Genomic DNA, 16,308 nt, shown 5'->3' on the forward strand with positions numbered 1-16,308 from the left:
TTATTGCCCAATTGTGGACACTAATCTTTAATGCATAAGTGGTGAAATATTTGGTAGTTTCTAAAAGCTGGGACAATCTGAATTACCTATATGTCAAGAAAGTCTTATATGTCTTATTTAAATGTGCAGCAATATCCTTTCAATTGCAAGAGTTTTTTCATAGAATCCTAGAAAGGACAGGTAGGACCAGAAGGGACCTTGAGAAGCCATCAAGTCTAGCTCCCTGCACAAAGACAGGACGAACTAAACCAGGGTTTCTCAAACAGGGGTTGCCGCTTGTGTAAGGAAAGCCCCTGGTGGGCCGGGCCGGTGTGTTTACCTGCCCCGTCCGCAGGTCCGGCCGATCGCGGCTCCCACTGGCCGCGGATCGCTGCTCTGGGCCAATGGGAGCTGCTGGAAGCGGCGTGGGCCAAGGGACCTACTGGCTGCCGCTTCCAGCAGTTCCCATTGGCCCAGAGCAGCGATCTGTGGCCAGTGAGTCGCGATCGGCCGGACCTGCGGACGGGGCAGGTAAACACACCGGCCCGGTCCACCAGGGGTTTACCTACACAAGCGGCGACCACTTTTGAAGAAATCCTGAACTAAACCCACAAAATCCCTGAAACGTGTTTGTCCAATCTGTTCTTTAAAACCTCCAGTGACAAGAATTCTACAGCCTCTCTTGGAAGCCTCTTGCAGAGCTTAACTACACTAGTGGCCAGAAAGTTTTTTTTCAGGGTATCTAACCTAAATTTCCCCAGTTGCAGATAAAACCCATTACTTCTTGTCCTGGCCAAGTGCCTTCATACATCAGAAGACTTTTATCAGGTCCCCCATTTTCTTTTCTCAAACACTGCTTTAAAATCAATCACAACCTGGGGGTGTATATGTATCTCCTCCACAAAACTGTGCATTCCCACCTCCACCCAAGATATTAGCAGGGATCTCTTCCTGCCCTGCTTTAAAAAAGGAGGAATTCAAGGCATCCCCTTGCCCTACCTAGATGCTAAAGGTCCCCTCTTCCTTTCCCCAACCCGGCCATGGCTCCTTCTGCCTCTAAAAATATTAGGTCTCCCCTCTTCCTTCCTCTACCTCAATATTAGGGGGATTTCTTCTTTCCTCCTAATGCTGCAAAGGTCCCCTCTCTCCCCTGCTGTTAGGGTGAATCCCTCTGCCCACAACTAAGGGATCCAGCCTTTCTCCTACTGCTCAGGGATTAGGGGGTCCCCTCTTTCCCCACTGCAGTGCGAGAGTGGGACCGGCTCGCAGGAGGCTCCTGAGGCAGGGTGGGGTTGGCAGAGGCCTGCCAGGGCCCGGGGGCCGGCAGTGAGCGGACTGAACCCTGCCCCCTGCCCTCTGACCGCCGAGGAGGAGGCAGCCGCCGCAGCCGAAAGGCGGAAGCGGCAGCAGGCCGAGCGCGGCGCAGACTGTGCGGGCGGAGGGCGGGCAGCGTCAGTGCGGGGCGCAAGTCGCGGAGAAGGCTCGTCAGCCGCCGGGGAGCCCAGCCTGGTATCGCCGCGCTCGAGGAGCCGCCCCCGCCCCCTCCGCAGCTGCAGGGCTGGGGACTGAGGCGCCGAGGCTGTAAGGGGCCACGGGGAGGCCGGCGAGAGCGGGGGCGGGAGGGGAAGAGTGAGCGGACCCCAGGGCTTCCCAGACCCGGGGAGGGCCCCAGGGCTTCCCACATCTTGGGGCGGGGGGAACTGAGTGTTGTGACCCCAGGGCTTCCCACGTCTGGGGGGGGGGCCTTGAGTGTGGTGACCCCAGGGCTTCCCATATCTGGGGGAGGGGACTGAGTGTGGTGACCCCAGGGCTTCCCATATCTGAGGGGTGGGGACTGAGTGTGGTGACCCCAGGGCTTCCCATATCTGAGGGGTGGGGACTGAGTGTGGTGACCCCAGGGCTTCCCACGTCTTGGGGGGGGGAACTTGAGTGTGGTGACCCCAGGGCTTCCCATATCTGGGGGGGGGACTGAGTGTTGTGACCCCAGGGCTTCCCATATCCGAGGGGGGGGGGGAGGGACTGAGTGTGGTGACCCCAGGGCTTCCCATATCTGGGGAGGGGAACTGAGTGTGGTGACCCCAGGGCTTCCCAGTACCAAGTGGGGCATGGTGGTGGAGCATTGCTGAGGGGGACCCTGCACTCCACACACAGGGATGATTTCTAAGGGAGGGTATGTTGGGACTCCTGCGAGAATATGGTTCAAGAGGGGACCAGGGTGTATTTGTCGCTAAGGGGAGTTTGTGAGTGAGAAGAGTTGCCGGCTAGAGTTGGTTACAGACCTTTAAACCCCATCTCACCCTCTGCCCCCTTCCTTTTGCAAAGGAGGGACCTGCCATGCCACAGTAGACTGCCTTGCAGGGAATGGGAAATTTTGTTAAAAGTTCAGGATTATCCTGAAAGGATATGGGAGTTTGTTGTGGTGTTGTTGGGTTTTTTTTTTTATGGTGTGAGGGCAGAAACTGAGTAAAGAAGAGTTAGTTAGTTGTTGTGGAAGAAAAACCATAATATTAGAGAATTTTGTTTTAAAAATTAGTAATAGAGCTAAAGATGTTACTTCTCTGGAGGGAAAATCTAAGCAATGGTTAGTGTCTCTCTCTCCTCCAAGAAACCAAAACCAAAACAAACGACGTATTTAGAGAAAAAACACTGAGACTTTCACAGATATCCCTATTTTAAGTGCACTTGTGCAGTAACTAGAAGATTTACAGACTTTATTTTGTTACTACTACTACTGAACCCTTCAAGGATAATGTTGGCAGAGCAAGCCCAGAAGTGGTTCCCAACCCACGTGCAGGTTACAGTTCTTCAAGCCAAAGATCTGAAGCCAAAAGGCAAAAATGGCACCAACGATACCTACACTATTATACAACTGGGCAAGGAAAAGTACTCCACCTCGGTAGCTGAGAAGACCCTGGAGCCAATCTGGAAAGAAGAGGCCTCATTTGAGCTCCCTGGATTATTGATGCAGGGGAATCCAGAGAAATACATCCTCTACCTGATTGTCATGCACAGGTCGCTGGTGGGGCTGGATAAGTTTTTGGGACAGGTGGCAATAAATCTAAATGATATATTTGAGGACAAGCAACGAAGAAAAACAGAGTAAGTCATGTTTTGTGTTACATTTGTTGTGTTTTTTGAGGTATCTGCTTCCCAATCAGAAGCCTTATAGCTAAAGTAAAATTAATAGGTAGATTATATTCATGTATTATAAGCCTCTCTCCTACAATGAGCTCTTCATGGGTGTATGCTCATTGAAGTCAGTAAGATTTCCTGTGACCACATGGGCACACCTGGACAGAGTGGGACCATAGATAATAAAATTGTCTACAATTTTTAAATATATTAATATTTAACGTCATCTTACATTCTATTTTTAATTTTTTGTTCATACTACTCAGTTGTACAACCATTTTTTTCAACTTGTGGCACACACTTTGGACTATATTTCTGACTGAGGAAGCATATGTACCTCAAGCATATGTCTAGCATCAGCCTGTCTAATGTACTGTTCAGTCTTCATATTCTGCAAAACTAAGTGACTCTAAATTTTCCACATTTATTATTTAGTGTTGAATGTACATTGACTAAATTAAGGTTTACCCTGCTGTACTGTACTCTTCTAATTCTGATTAGCATTTTAGGCGTTGATCCTGCAAACTGTTCTGCACTGCAGGCCCATGCAGAGAAGCTTGTAGGGTAGGGTTTGGGCCTTAGCAACAAACTGGAGTTGGTCTATTCATGTTAGTCCAGTTCCTGGGAGTTTCTTCTATTGCAGTAGCCTTCAGCAGCATGCAAATAAAACTGTAATTAACCAACACATTTTGCAACTAGAACTCAAAGGAAATAATGTAAAAGTTAGGTTTATAAATATTTTGTACAGTAAATGTACTATATATTTAAAGATTGAGTATCCTAACGCCTGGTAAACACCCCCTTTTTTGTACCAATCTAACTTTTTTGATTAGGGTGGAGGTAGGTTTTTGTTTTGTTAACTGAAGTAGTTAAATTGGTACAACTCCTAATGTGGACCCAATTATATTGGTACAGTGTGGCTTATTTTTCTGAATATATGGGAATAAGTTGTACTGGTGTAAGTACCTTTGTACTGGTATGACTATATCCATGCTAGAGGTCATATAACTTTAACTGTACCAGTACCAAACCAATATAGTTAAATCTGTACAAAAACTGTGTGGACTAGCCATAAGTTAGGTGTGTAAAATTGCACTTACTATTTCTGCTTTAACTATCTAAAGCCCCATTTGTGCAATTAACTCTGCATGTGTGTAGATGCCTGCTCAGACTGTCAGTTGCAGGATCATGGCATAGGTTAGTTTTTAAACGTATTGTCTTTTTAAAGGCAGGCCAAAAGAATTGCAACTGTTCCACTGAAATAGATGCTAATGCTTATATCTTAATGGTGTGCTAATTTCTGTTTCAGTTTGATTCAAACACATTTCACTGTTTCTTCAAAATTAGTTCTTAAGTGTTATTAAATGTTCTGTAATTGGAAGTGATGATTAAACCCTGTGCTGCAAACACTTAATCACATGCATACCTTTAAGGATGTGATTAGTCCCATTGAAAACAAAAAGATTAAATGAAAGATAAAGTAAAACAAGACAACAGTAAATACAAAAACTTGATTTAAGTAAATCAAAGTTAATATACATGTTCATAAAGTGGAAAAGGTAAAATGAGATACATATAAAGAAATCAGGAATTATTGTGAAAAATCACTCCTTCCATTTAGAGCAATGCAACTTTTTTGCACAGTAGAATTACAGCACTTTCACATCTCTTTTTTAATCTAACTGAAAGTAATGGTTGAACTATAGTATTGCAAAATTATTCCCGGAAAATGCAATTGACTTTATTTCCAGTATTGTATGCACTGAAATAATAAGATCCTTGTGATAACGGAATGAACATTCAAGATACTTTTGTGTGTGTGTGTGTGTGTGTGTGTGTGTGTGTATTTATGGTAACACAAGTTTACATATGTTCTATATCTTTATAGCTCTTATTTTCAAGTGTGAGAAGAAGCCCATATCCTGCATAATGTAACATGCGAGAGAATGGTGCACTGTTGCAGAGCCTTTTTGAAGCTAGTGGGGCTCCACAAAACTGCAGCTGTGCCCTGCAAACTACACTTTTCAGGATTGGGGCCTAAGGGTAAATTTTCAAAAGCAACTATAAACTATTTTCAAAAGTGACTTAGGGTCAGATTTTTAAAAGATATTTACATGGCTAAAGATGCAGACTTGCACCTGCTGAAATTGTCAAAATTGCCTACTAAGCACGTTTCTTCATTTTTAGGTGCCTGCATACCTTGAACCATCTGGCCCTAAGACTTCTGAAAATTGGGGTTAGTCTCCTAATGCACTCGGGTGGTTTTACAGATTTTGCTATCTCTACATAAGTATCTGCATGCATACATGTCAGCATTATTTCCCATTACTGTTTACTGGAGATCCAGGGATGTGTGTTGAGAGAACAAACCTTCGGATATATGTACACTAATGCAGGCTCTCTAATAAAGTGAAATAATATTGAGCATTCTTTTTAATTCTGACTTTTTATTATTATTAAAGACTTTTTTGAGGGTGTAACAGTCTATTAACCTTACATTGACAGTTAGAATAAATAGTGCTCTCAGCTATGAGCATTAACTAGTTGAGCCAGTGAAAGTTGAGGATGCTTAACACATCTCAGGGTCAGGCCAGTTGTTCTTGACCACAAAGAATTTTAATGCCTCAGTGCTATTTTGATTGTTTCAAAAGCACTAATTGAGTTTATTAAACTCTGATTCTGCTTTCAGGTATAATGAACAAGCTTGTGGCATTATTACATCGAGTGGTTTTCTTATGTTGATGTAGTGTTAACATTTCTTGCTTTGTTCAGGGATAAATGAGATCCAGTTATTTGATTGTGTCTTCACTGGTAATATTTCTACCTTTGAATATATTTAATAGCTTCCTCTTTCCAACACAGCTGTGCATATGGCATTGTAAGAGACAGACTCAAGAGTCACTAGAGTATTACAAAAAAGATATTTAATATTCTGCACAATGCTGAACCTTGTCAGCAATTCCCCGGCGCTTTATAGAAATAGGTCTGAGAAGTGAAGGCTACCAGCTGATTTTGAATTCCTAGGACCACTGCAGGGGTATGAGATACAGTTTTGTTTGTAAATATATTTACAAGTTCATTGCAGCTTCAAGAACACACGACAGGAAAAAATAGTCTTTTTCATTTAGATTTTTTTATTTGCTACTTGTACCTTAGAAAAAAATGTGATTTAAAAAATATTGTGAGCAATAAAGTTTTCAAGCAGAGGCATGGTGAGAGAACTTACGCGTCTTGTATTCTAATGATTTTTTTTTCTGGCACAAGACTTAAGAAAATATAACAATGTTTGTTTTTACCATCAAGTTATAATAATCTTTACATGCCATTATACAACATCTTTCTTTTAGCAATTGGTGATTTTTCACATTCATAAAAATGAAAGTTGTTGGAATGGCTAAATCGAGTTGTGACTCTAGCAGTCACTTTCCAAACTTCTCCTTGACACCTCAGCCAATGAACATGTAACACCCCAGTTCCAGTTCTTTCTTTGTCTTGGTGAAAAAGTGCCAGCTATGCTGTGGTGGTCTTGTAATTTGCTTTTCTGTCCATTTGGAACAACACTGAATCATCAGACTCATTTCACATGATAATTTTGAATGAATATGCTGGTTTTTTAGTGTTCCAAAATCTTGTGAAATACGGATATCTCTAGAATAGGCCTTTAAAGATCTCTCTAAGATTTCTGTGTTATATCCTCATAAAAGAAGCTGTTTTGGCAAATGTGGTAATTATGCCTAGAGCCCTGCAAGTCCATGGATATCTGCTTCATATCCACAGACAATTTTTGCAGATAGTGGATCAGATACAGATACAACCGTGCAGGGCTGTAGTCACCAGCAGCACCTGGCCTGCAGCGTCCAACTCGGGCAGTCCAGGGGGTGGCATGGCACGCTCGGGATCAGCAGCCAGTGGCTGGGGCTGGGCAGCAGGTTGAAGCCAGAGCTGTTCAGCACCCAATCTCCACACCGCTTACTGTCTAGCAGCTCAGGTCCTTTGGGAGCACCAGTGTCCCCACTGTGGTCTGGCCCAGCAGCACACTGGCCATGTTCCTGGGCTTGGCCCACCTTCTCCTAGGTAGCAAGGCCTACCCCTGGCCATGGGGATTGGAGCGGGTGGGACCCCGGCGCCCCACTGGAATGTAACACGCTTTGCTGCTGCCATGTGTCGTCGCTCACAAGCCCCCGAGAGCAGCACACAATGTGACGCCCCTTCCTCCCAGCCCCCACCCCACACTGCCCCTTATCCTCAAGAACCTTCCCCATGCTACCCTTTACCCCCAGTCCTCACCCTCGTGCTGCCTCTTGCCTGCAAGGACCCCTACCCCCTGTCGCTAGCCCTTGAGACAGCTTGCAGATGCAGGCAAAAGACAGCTAGTGGATCACGGGTTGATCCTGGCAGATACGGATTGGATGTGGATCCACATTTTTGTATCCGTGCAGGGCTCTAATTATGCCTATATTTCCATTATATAAACCAAGTTTTTAATTGCAGCTTTTTTGTCTGTTGCTGCAAAGTAAATACATCCCTGCTGCCACTGCAGTCTGCATTAAGTGTGTGTGTGTGTGTGTGTGTGTGTGTTAAAGCATGTGTACATGTTTGTACATGCATCTACTTATCTATTGGTCACTTCTGCCCAGAGGCTTCTGACCTCCTGACAAGCATAACATGATAAAATAAAAGATAATATAAATTCCTGAACCAGCATGAAAGCAATAATCTCCAGTAACTGACTCTTAAATAATTTGCTACAACATTATTATACTAGTTGTTTAAATTTCTATGTTTAACTCTTATTGTCATGTGCTGTATATTAAATTCATAGTACTATACAAGAATGGTTTTCGATTAACTTTTTACTTCTGGTGTCACTCATCTCATTTGCATCCTCTTCACTTTGTTGTCTTCTAACCATTTATTATCATTTACTTTATTACTTTTCCTAGTGAAGTGATCTGTTACACGTCCAGCTATGCTTTGAGATGCAACACTCATCTGAAGTGTTTCAACTTGAGCTTTTCTTCTTTACACTTTTTCTTACATGTCGAAATTTGTCACAGAGGATTTTTTTAATCTCTATGTTGTGACCTAACCTCAAAAAATTCTTTGTAGGTACTATTGACAACAAGTGAAAAATATGTGCTTTTTCTCTTGGCTATTTATTTAATACACAAAAAGGACCCAATCCTAGGCTCCAGAGACCTTTGCCATCAATTAAAATAGTAATGTAAGATAGTCGCCCGCGTGTTCTGTTCATCCCAACCTCCTTTCCTTCCAAAAATAACCAAAGCTTAAATCAGTCCAATCAATACATCCCGTCATCACAAACACGTGTCCTTTATTGTGCCCATGGGCTCGTGTATCCTCAAAAGCCTGTTTAAAAGATTTTGCTGCATGCCCTGAATGTCTTATTGACAGATTCAGGCTATTTTAAACCAATGATTCTCCAGAAGTTATGGCTAGTTATGGTTACTGTCTTGCTGACATTGTTTTCTCTTTTTCATTGAGGGGACTGCACCTTGAGCACCTATGACTGTAGCTGTGGAAGTGTGCCATGGGAGGGAGGAATCTCTTGAATTAGGTATCTTTCAAAACAACATCTTACACTCCATCCAGAAACGGACTACCAGTGCAGATCACAGTGCACTGGTGTCACCAACTTAATATACTAAGATGGCAAGGAACCCAGAGCTTTTTGTGGATTGGTGCTTTTTCTATATTTTTATAAAATGACTCAATGACAAATAATAAGTCAAGCATTCTGTGCTAGCCTTGGTTTTCAAGTTGATTTTAGTTGTAACATGTAATTTATCAATATTTAGGTTACAAAGCATAGTTGGTGGTAGCAAGGTCCTCCTCTGAAAGAAATAGTCATAATATTCTGGTCAGATAAAGGTGAAAAGCTGCTTTCCCAGATTGCTGTGTGATCATTTCACAGTAATTGAAGATCCAATAATACCCCTGGATGAAAACTTCAGTAACAAATGGGAGCACACTCTCTGAGGGAAGCAGATGTAATTCCGCCCGTATCTGTAGATTGTCTAACCTTTTGATTCATCACTTGTCGCACTCATCTGGATTAAACTTCATTCAGGCTTCAATTTCAGTAACACATTAGAGGTTTGTCTACACACAAATTGAATGTGAAATAACTAACTTTATTTAAATTCATACCTTTTAGTTACTTTGGTTCCAAAATAAGAGTGTCCATGCATAGTCTTCGCTGAAATAAGTAATGGTGTGAGTTAAAGCCAGTTTAGTTATTTCAGTTCCAGTTGGTGTATAGACAAGCCCATAGTAAGGTATCCTCGTACACCTACTTCCATTCGTTTTGTGGTGACATGATATTGCTGTTGTGATACAGAGTTCAAAAAAAATAAAGTATACATCTTAAATTAGTTTCGAGAAAATAATGCTTGTTTTCCAGTCTTCGTTTACATCTTTGTCCATCATATCTTAGATCTTATTTTAATAAATAATGAATCAATTTCCCCCATCATTTCCCTTCCTATCCAGTACAATCTATACTCAGTTTCCTTCCTTAATGTTACCATTTATCGACTTTCGATTTGATGCACTCTATATTCTTGATGCAGTGTCTGATCATCTTACCAGGAAAACAGCCTTCTACTTTTTTTCTAATTAAATTTAGTGCTAGTGAAAAATGTTGAATTTACACCTGTGGACACTGAAGTCCTCTTCCTACCCACAAATCAGATAGTTATGGATTATCACACTAGTCAGGTTGTGTGAAGAAATGATCAGTGTACCTAAACCCTAATCTTGAGGGACTAATTTAAATGGAAAAATTAGTTATTCCCAATGCTGATTCAGTCCTTGGAATACTTTAAATCCTGGCTGATTATTTCCCCATGAGCACCGAAGATTTCAGATTTGGTTTTCTTGCAAGGAAATGTGATTATCCCAATTTTCAGGCTATGGTCTCATTCTCTTAAGTAAATTAAAGTGAAATACTGTTGCAGCTGTGATTATCTAAGACATTCTTTGTATTCTGCTTGTTCTCTCTTGGAGTATCATCATAGGGAGCGTTATTTTTACTCCCTTGATTTTAGCACATCTGACTCATTGGATGTTATGTTTTAGTTTCGCCTTCACTTTAATATAAATTAAAATGTTCCTTCCAGCACCTATCTAAGGTGAAGTTAGAATTCAGACAGTAAACATTTATTTCAGATATAAGCAAAATTTCTAATACCTGCTGGATAATGCCCATGTAGCTTTATCCTCATGCACAAGATTTGGAAACTCTGTTATTTATAAATGGTTCCCTTATAAGCAAGGGATTGATGGACTGAAAACACTTGGGCTATTCACTCGTATCTGCATTAAGTCCAAAAATGGGTTTTGCTCTGGGACGGATGTGCGCGCGCATGGGTTTGCTTTCATTATGTTCACTGAAGAACACCCACTTTTTGTCTCTCCAATATTACAAGACAGTGAGGATGACTACCAGGAGCAATTTATTTTGAAAGGCAGGTGGCCTAGTGGCTAAAAGATTTGTTAAACATGCATGTGCTATGTCATTTGTTTTGGATTTTGATGGTATTTATAAGTAATTTTAGAGGCAACTAACTACTGATGTAGGGAACTCTCCTTTTTCCTCTTTGGTAAGTGGTTTAGCTGAGCCCTTTTTTCTTTTTCTTCTTTTTAGTCACTAGGCCACTGTGTGGAATCAAAGAACTGAAACCATGAGAATAGTGGTCACGCTTTCTGGGTGCTCAGTATTTTTGAAAATCAACCAACTAATTTAAAAATCTAAATCCTGATGTAGGTAACTGACTTTAGATTCCTATTTTTTTAAATCTTTGCCTATATTTTTCATTAACTGAAAACAGTAGATACTTCATTGGCAAACAGGGAAAAGGAGAAGAACTTTGGAAAACTGAAGTACTTGTGGCACCTTTGATGCTAACAAATTTATTTGAGCATAAGCTTTCATGGGCTACAGCTCACTTCATCGGCTACATAGAATGGAACATATAGCAAGGAGATACATATACACATACAGAGAACATGGGTGCCACAAGTATTCCTGTTCTTTTTGTGGATACAGACTAACATAGCTGCTACTCTGAAACCTTTGGAAAGTTGTGGACTCAATGGGGAAATCACTCCATTGCTTCTCACATTTGGCAGTGGCAAGAAACAGAGGTGGAGGCCAGCTTTCATTCTGAGCCACAGGTTGAATATGATTGTCAGCAGGGTCTCAAGTTGCAGTGGGGGAGGTCTAGGTTGGATATTAGGAAACACTGTTTCACTAGGAGGGTGGTGAAGCACTGAAATGGGTTACCTAGAGAGGTGGTGGAATCTCCATCCTTAGAGGTTTTTAAGGTCAGGCTTGACAAAACCTTGGCGGAGATGATTTAGTTGGTGTTGACCCTGCTTTGAGGAGAGGGTTGGACTAGATGACCTCCTGAGGTCTCTTCCAGTCCTAATCTTCTATGATTCTATAATCCAATACCTCTCCCACTGAAGTGAATAGAAACTCTCCCATTGTCTTCACAGGCTTGTATGAGACTATATGTGAGTAACAGACTTTATGGTTTGTAACAGAATATACATAGATTTTTGCACCACCCATATTATTATTTGGATAATGAGCAGAATGTTTTAAGCAATTCTCCTTTAACAGGAGACAGGATTAAATGTTGGAATTGGAAAATTCTGTGGAGTTCGTGGAAGAGAGAGAGAGAAGACAGAGGAATCACAGTGACAGTAAAACGGCCTACCGCCATGACTGGGAGAAAGACTAAGTGTATGTCTACACTACAGGATTATTCTGATATTACAGAAACCGATTTTGGAAACAGATTGTATAAAGTCGAGTGCATGTGGCCACACTAAGCACATTAATTCAGCGGTGTGCGTCCATGTACCGAGGCTAGTGTCGACTTCCAGAGTGTTGCACTGTGGGTGGCTATCCCATAGCTATCCCATAGTTCCCTCAGTCTCTCCCACCCATTGGAATTCTTGATTGAGATCCCAATGCCTGATGAGGCCAAAAATTTGTCACGGGTGGTTATGGGTAAATGTCGTCAGTCAATCCTCCCTCCGTGAAAGCAATGACAGGCAATCATTTCGTGCCCTTTTCCCTGGATTGTCCGGGCAGACGCCATAGCACGGCAACCATGGAGCCTTTTCAGCCTTTTTTCACTGTCACCGTATGTCTACTGCATGTTGCTAACAGACATGGTACTGCAGCGCTACACAATGGCATCCCCTTGCCTTTGCAAGGTAGCGGAGATAGTTACCAGCCCTACTGTACCCTCTGCTGCCTTGCAAGTTGACAATGATGGTTACCAGTCACACTGTACCGTCTTGCTGCCGTCGTAGGTGCTCCTGGCCGAACCTCGGTGAGGTCGGTCGGGGATGCATGGACAAAAATGGGAATGACTCCCCAGGTCATTCTTTTCTTTAAGTTTTGTCTAATGGAGAGTCAGTCCTGCCTAGAATATCAGGCAAGCCTACTAAAGAACCAGAGAGACAAACCACCGCACTGCGTCAGAGCCCCAGGCATCCCACACAAATGATGAGCTGCATGCCGTTCTAGGGGATGCCCCTGCAACAACGCCACCCGTTGCTTCCTTCCTCCTCCACCCCTCCTGGGCTACTGTGGCAGTTATCCCCCCATTTGTGTGATGAAGTAATAAAGAATGCATGAATAACAACACTGACTTTATTGCCTCTGCAAGCAGAGATCAAAGGGAGGAGGGCAGCCTCCAGCTGCTATGATATTCCAGGCAGGAGTGAATCTCCATTAGACAAAGCTTAAAGAAGAGAATGACCTGGGAGTCATTCCCATTTTTGCCCAGGCACCCCCAGCCGACCTCACCAAGGCCAGCCAGGAGCACTCACGGGACGACGATGACGGCAATCAGTCCTACTGTACCATCTGCCGTCCGCAAGGCAAGGGAAGGGAAGGGGATGCTGGTGTGTAGCGCAGCAGCACCGCGTCTGCCAGCAGCATCCAGTAGACACGGTGATGTTGAAAAAAGGCGAGAGAGGATTTTTTTTTCCCTTTGCTTTCACGGAGGGAGGGGAGCGAGGAGACAACATATACCCTGAACCACCCATGACAATGTTTTTGACCCTTCAGGCTTTGGGAGCTCAGCCAAGAATTCAAATAGTTTTTGGAGAGTGCAGGAACTGTGGGATAGCTACATTCATCAGTCGCCCTTCCCTCCGTAAGCGTCCATTTAATTTTTAGGCTTTCTGGTACGCTTGTCTCAGCTCCTTAAGTTTCACGCAGCACTGTGTTGAGTCCCTGTTGTGGCCTCTGTCCATCATAGCCTTGGAGATTTTTTCAAATGTTTTGGCATTTCGTCTATTGGAACGGAGTTCTGATAGAACAGATTCATCTCCCTATACAGAGATCAGATTCAGTATCTCCTGTGCAGACCATGCTGGAGCTCTTTTTTGATTCTGGGACTGCATGGTCACCTGTGCTGATCAGCGCTCCACGCTGGGCAAACAGGAAATGAAATTGAAAAGTTCACGGGGCTTTTCCTGTCTACCTGGCCAGTGCATCCGAGTTCAGATTGCTGTCCAGAGCAGTCACAATGGTGCACTGTGGGATAGCTCTCAGAGGCCAATACCATCGAATTGCGGCCACACTAACCCTAATTCGAAATGGCAATACCGATTTCAGTGCTACTCCCCTCGTTGTGGTGGAGTACAGATATCGATATTAAGATCCCTTTATATAGAAATAAAGGGCTTCGTTGTGTGGACGGGTGCAGAGTTAATTTGGTGTAATGCTGCTAAATTCGAAATAAACTCGTAGGGTAGACCAGGCATAAGTATTGGTCACAAAAGATTTACTGGAAGCAGGGTGTAAAGTGTGTGAGGTGAGCGGTATCAAATATGAAAAAGTAAGTTGGAGAAACCAACAGAATCAGAAAAAAATGAGGAGAAAGAAACTAACAGCTTGAGAAATCCAGGAAAACAGAAGTGGGCTTGTAGCTCTTGCTACATTGAGTGAACTTGTTGAATTGCTGTCTCACTTGACTTTTTGTGTATATGAAAATTTGGCCTTAATTATTATGTACTAGTATATACAGTATAATAGAAACAGAGTATAGTTTCCTCCTCACCTTTCCAGTCTACTACTGTCAAGGTAAAGGAGTCTGTGCTCCTGGTATTGTGGTGTTTATATATGTGGCATGAAGAGGGCCATTAAGAAGATTGCCAGAATAGTGGACGTTAGTTCCTTATTAATTACAGGATTCTTAAGTAATTTCTTTAGTGGTTAGAAATAACCATGATTGTTCAGACTGGATTGTTGGTTGTCTTGGGCTGCTAGGTAATAAGATTTTTCCTAGTTTGTCTTGAACCTTTCTGTCTCCTATTCTTTATGTTTTGAGAGGGCTACTGGAGTGTAGAAGAGCTATACAAATAATACCACCTACAAAATCAAGATAACCAAAAACTTGTGGGGGAGGAATGAAAGCCCATGATCAGGATTCTCAGAAATGTACGAGAAAAGGAAACAAAAATTGTTTTGATGGGAGGCATAGTCGGAAAGGGAAGAAGAATAATGAAATAAAATAAGAGGAAATAGGCATAGGCATCATCTTCAGAACCTTTGAAGATGAGGGCAAGAATTTTGAATCTGAAGCAGAAGGCAGTAGGACTTCCCTTGAAGTTGAGCCTTGGTATGAGGTCTGTTTAAATAAGACTCTGTAAGAATGGATGTAATACTTGGTTATTAAATAAAAGTTCATGTTAATGCATGTTACTGGCTATTTTCCTAGTTTATGCAGGCTTTCTAAGGAAAAAACTCATGGCATCCTGTCAACTGCAACATTTATTGTGGTTAAAAGTACGGTAAGCAAAACCAAAATAGCAAGTTTTATAACCTTTTATAATACATTACAATATAAAAATTGGCAATAGTATAATGGAATTTAATAATTCAGGCCCAATATGCTGCTATCAACTTTATTTTCCAAATTCTTTTCCTATTATATACGTTGTTTCTCTATTTGCTGCACACAACCTTGTACTTTAAAAATAGATTCTAATAAGAAATATTCACTTTGTTTAGGAATTGATTGTTCATGATGAACTGTTCGCAAGATTTATTGTTTTATTCTTATCAGTATTAGAAAAAATATTTGACTGAATAAAAAATCAGAAGTTGAGTCTACTTCTCTCATTCTCTTATGAGCTGAAGCATATGGAAATTTCATTATAACTAAAATGTAAGATACAGTCTCCAAAGTTACCAAAATAACGTTGTAGTTGCCATAAAAATCAAATGTGTGCTTTTATACCAAGAACAAGTTGATGAGAATTTTGCATGAGTAAATAGTTCAGGATCAGGCTCCATTGGCCTAGACCTGCACCAGTGGATCAATGGGAACCTTGCTGTTGACTTCAATGGGTGCAGGATCAAGCACCACGTGTATTTTTGTTTTTTTCAAGGGATTTTTTTTTTCATTTTTGCAACTGAACTATTTTTTTGGTGTGAAGTTCTTTAAAGTCTTTGAATGCAAGTTGCATATACTCCGAAGGCAACATGCAAATTGTAAATGTTCTATAATGAAACTCCTTCAGGCTTTTATGAATGTCAAAATAGTTTGCTGTACGTGTGCCAATAACAGGCGATACCGATAGTGACACACATTAGTTAACTTGTGATAATGATTTCAGTAGTTGGCTTATATTAAACAGTAAAGGACTATCCACACACAGATACACTAACATTTCTGTTTTTAAACCTTAAATGTGTGTTTTGACATTGCAAAACAAGTTAATAAACATCAGATGTCCGTTTAAAATTATAGTAATGTTCTGATCCCTAAATGAAAACATACGCAAATTCAGGAATATCCTTGCAAGAATACTGTCAAAGATACAATATTCCTGTCTGAGATTTAGTGGGGGGATAAATTCTTAATCACTGCTGAGGTTGGACTTCTTAAATTTGGAAAAACTGACTTAAAGTTTGTGTCATTTTTTTTTGTTTCCTGGTCTTTCTTGCCAGAATTTACTTCTTCCCTTTAAGAGTGCTCCGACAACAACCAGATCCACAATCCCACATGAAATTTTGGCCTGTCCAGTAAATGGTGTAAAAGGGGGAGCTTTCACTGCTTCAGCTTTTGCTTGTCTTGAGAAACCGGATCTCCTTTTATTAATAATGTACAATTTAAGTCCAGCGATAAAACATAAGGGTTG

General features: G+C 41.8%; 1 protein-coding gene and 1 long non-coding RNA gene across 6 annotated transcripts in view; one reads left to right on the plus strand and one right to left on the minus strand.

The window, feature by feature from the left end:
* The first annotated feature begins 1,462 nt into the window (after positions 1–1,462).
* RAB11FIP2 (RAB11 family interacting protein 2) overlaps positions 1,463–16,308 on the plus strand; it is a 47,092-nt gene continuing 32,246 nt past the window's right edge. The window contains exons 1-2 of one of the 5 annotated variants that reach the window (XM_050959017.1): positions 1,463–1,560; positions 2,725–3,078. In XM_050959017.1, the coding sequence (XP_050814974.1) occupies positions 2,729–3,078 (350 nt within the window). In that variant the 5' untranslated portion in view covers positions 1,463–1,560; positions 2,725–2,728. Of the gene's footprint in view, positions 1,561–1,716; positions 1,957–2,003; positions 3,079–16,308 lie in introns of those variants that run through there. The other 4 variants (XM_050959015.1, XM_050959016.1, XM_050959018.1 and 1 more) reach the window with 4 other exon arrangements.
* LOC127053791 (uncharacterized) lies at positions 1,714–1,983 on the minus strand. The gene is made up of 2 exons (XR_007775119.1): positions 1,905–1,983; positions 1,714–1,768 (listed from the first exon to the last, which is right to left on the minus strand). It is a non-coding gene; the product is annotated as an uncharacterized LOC127053791 (long non-coding RNA).

The sequence above is a fragment of the Gopherus flavomarginatus genome, chromosome 6 (assembly GCF_025201925.1).
Source record: "Gopherus flavomarginatus isolate rGopFla2 chromosome 6, rGopFla2.mat.asm, whole genome shotgun sequence".
In the NCBI taxonomy this organism is placed as follows: domain Eukaryota; kingdom Metazoa; phylum Chordata; order Testudines; family Testudinidae; genus Gopherus; species Gopherus flavomarginatus.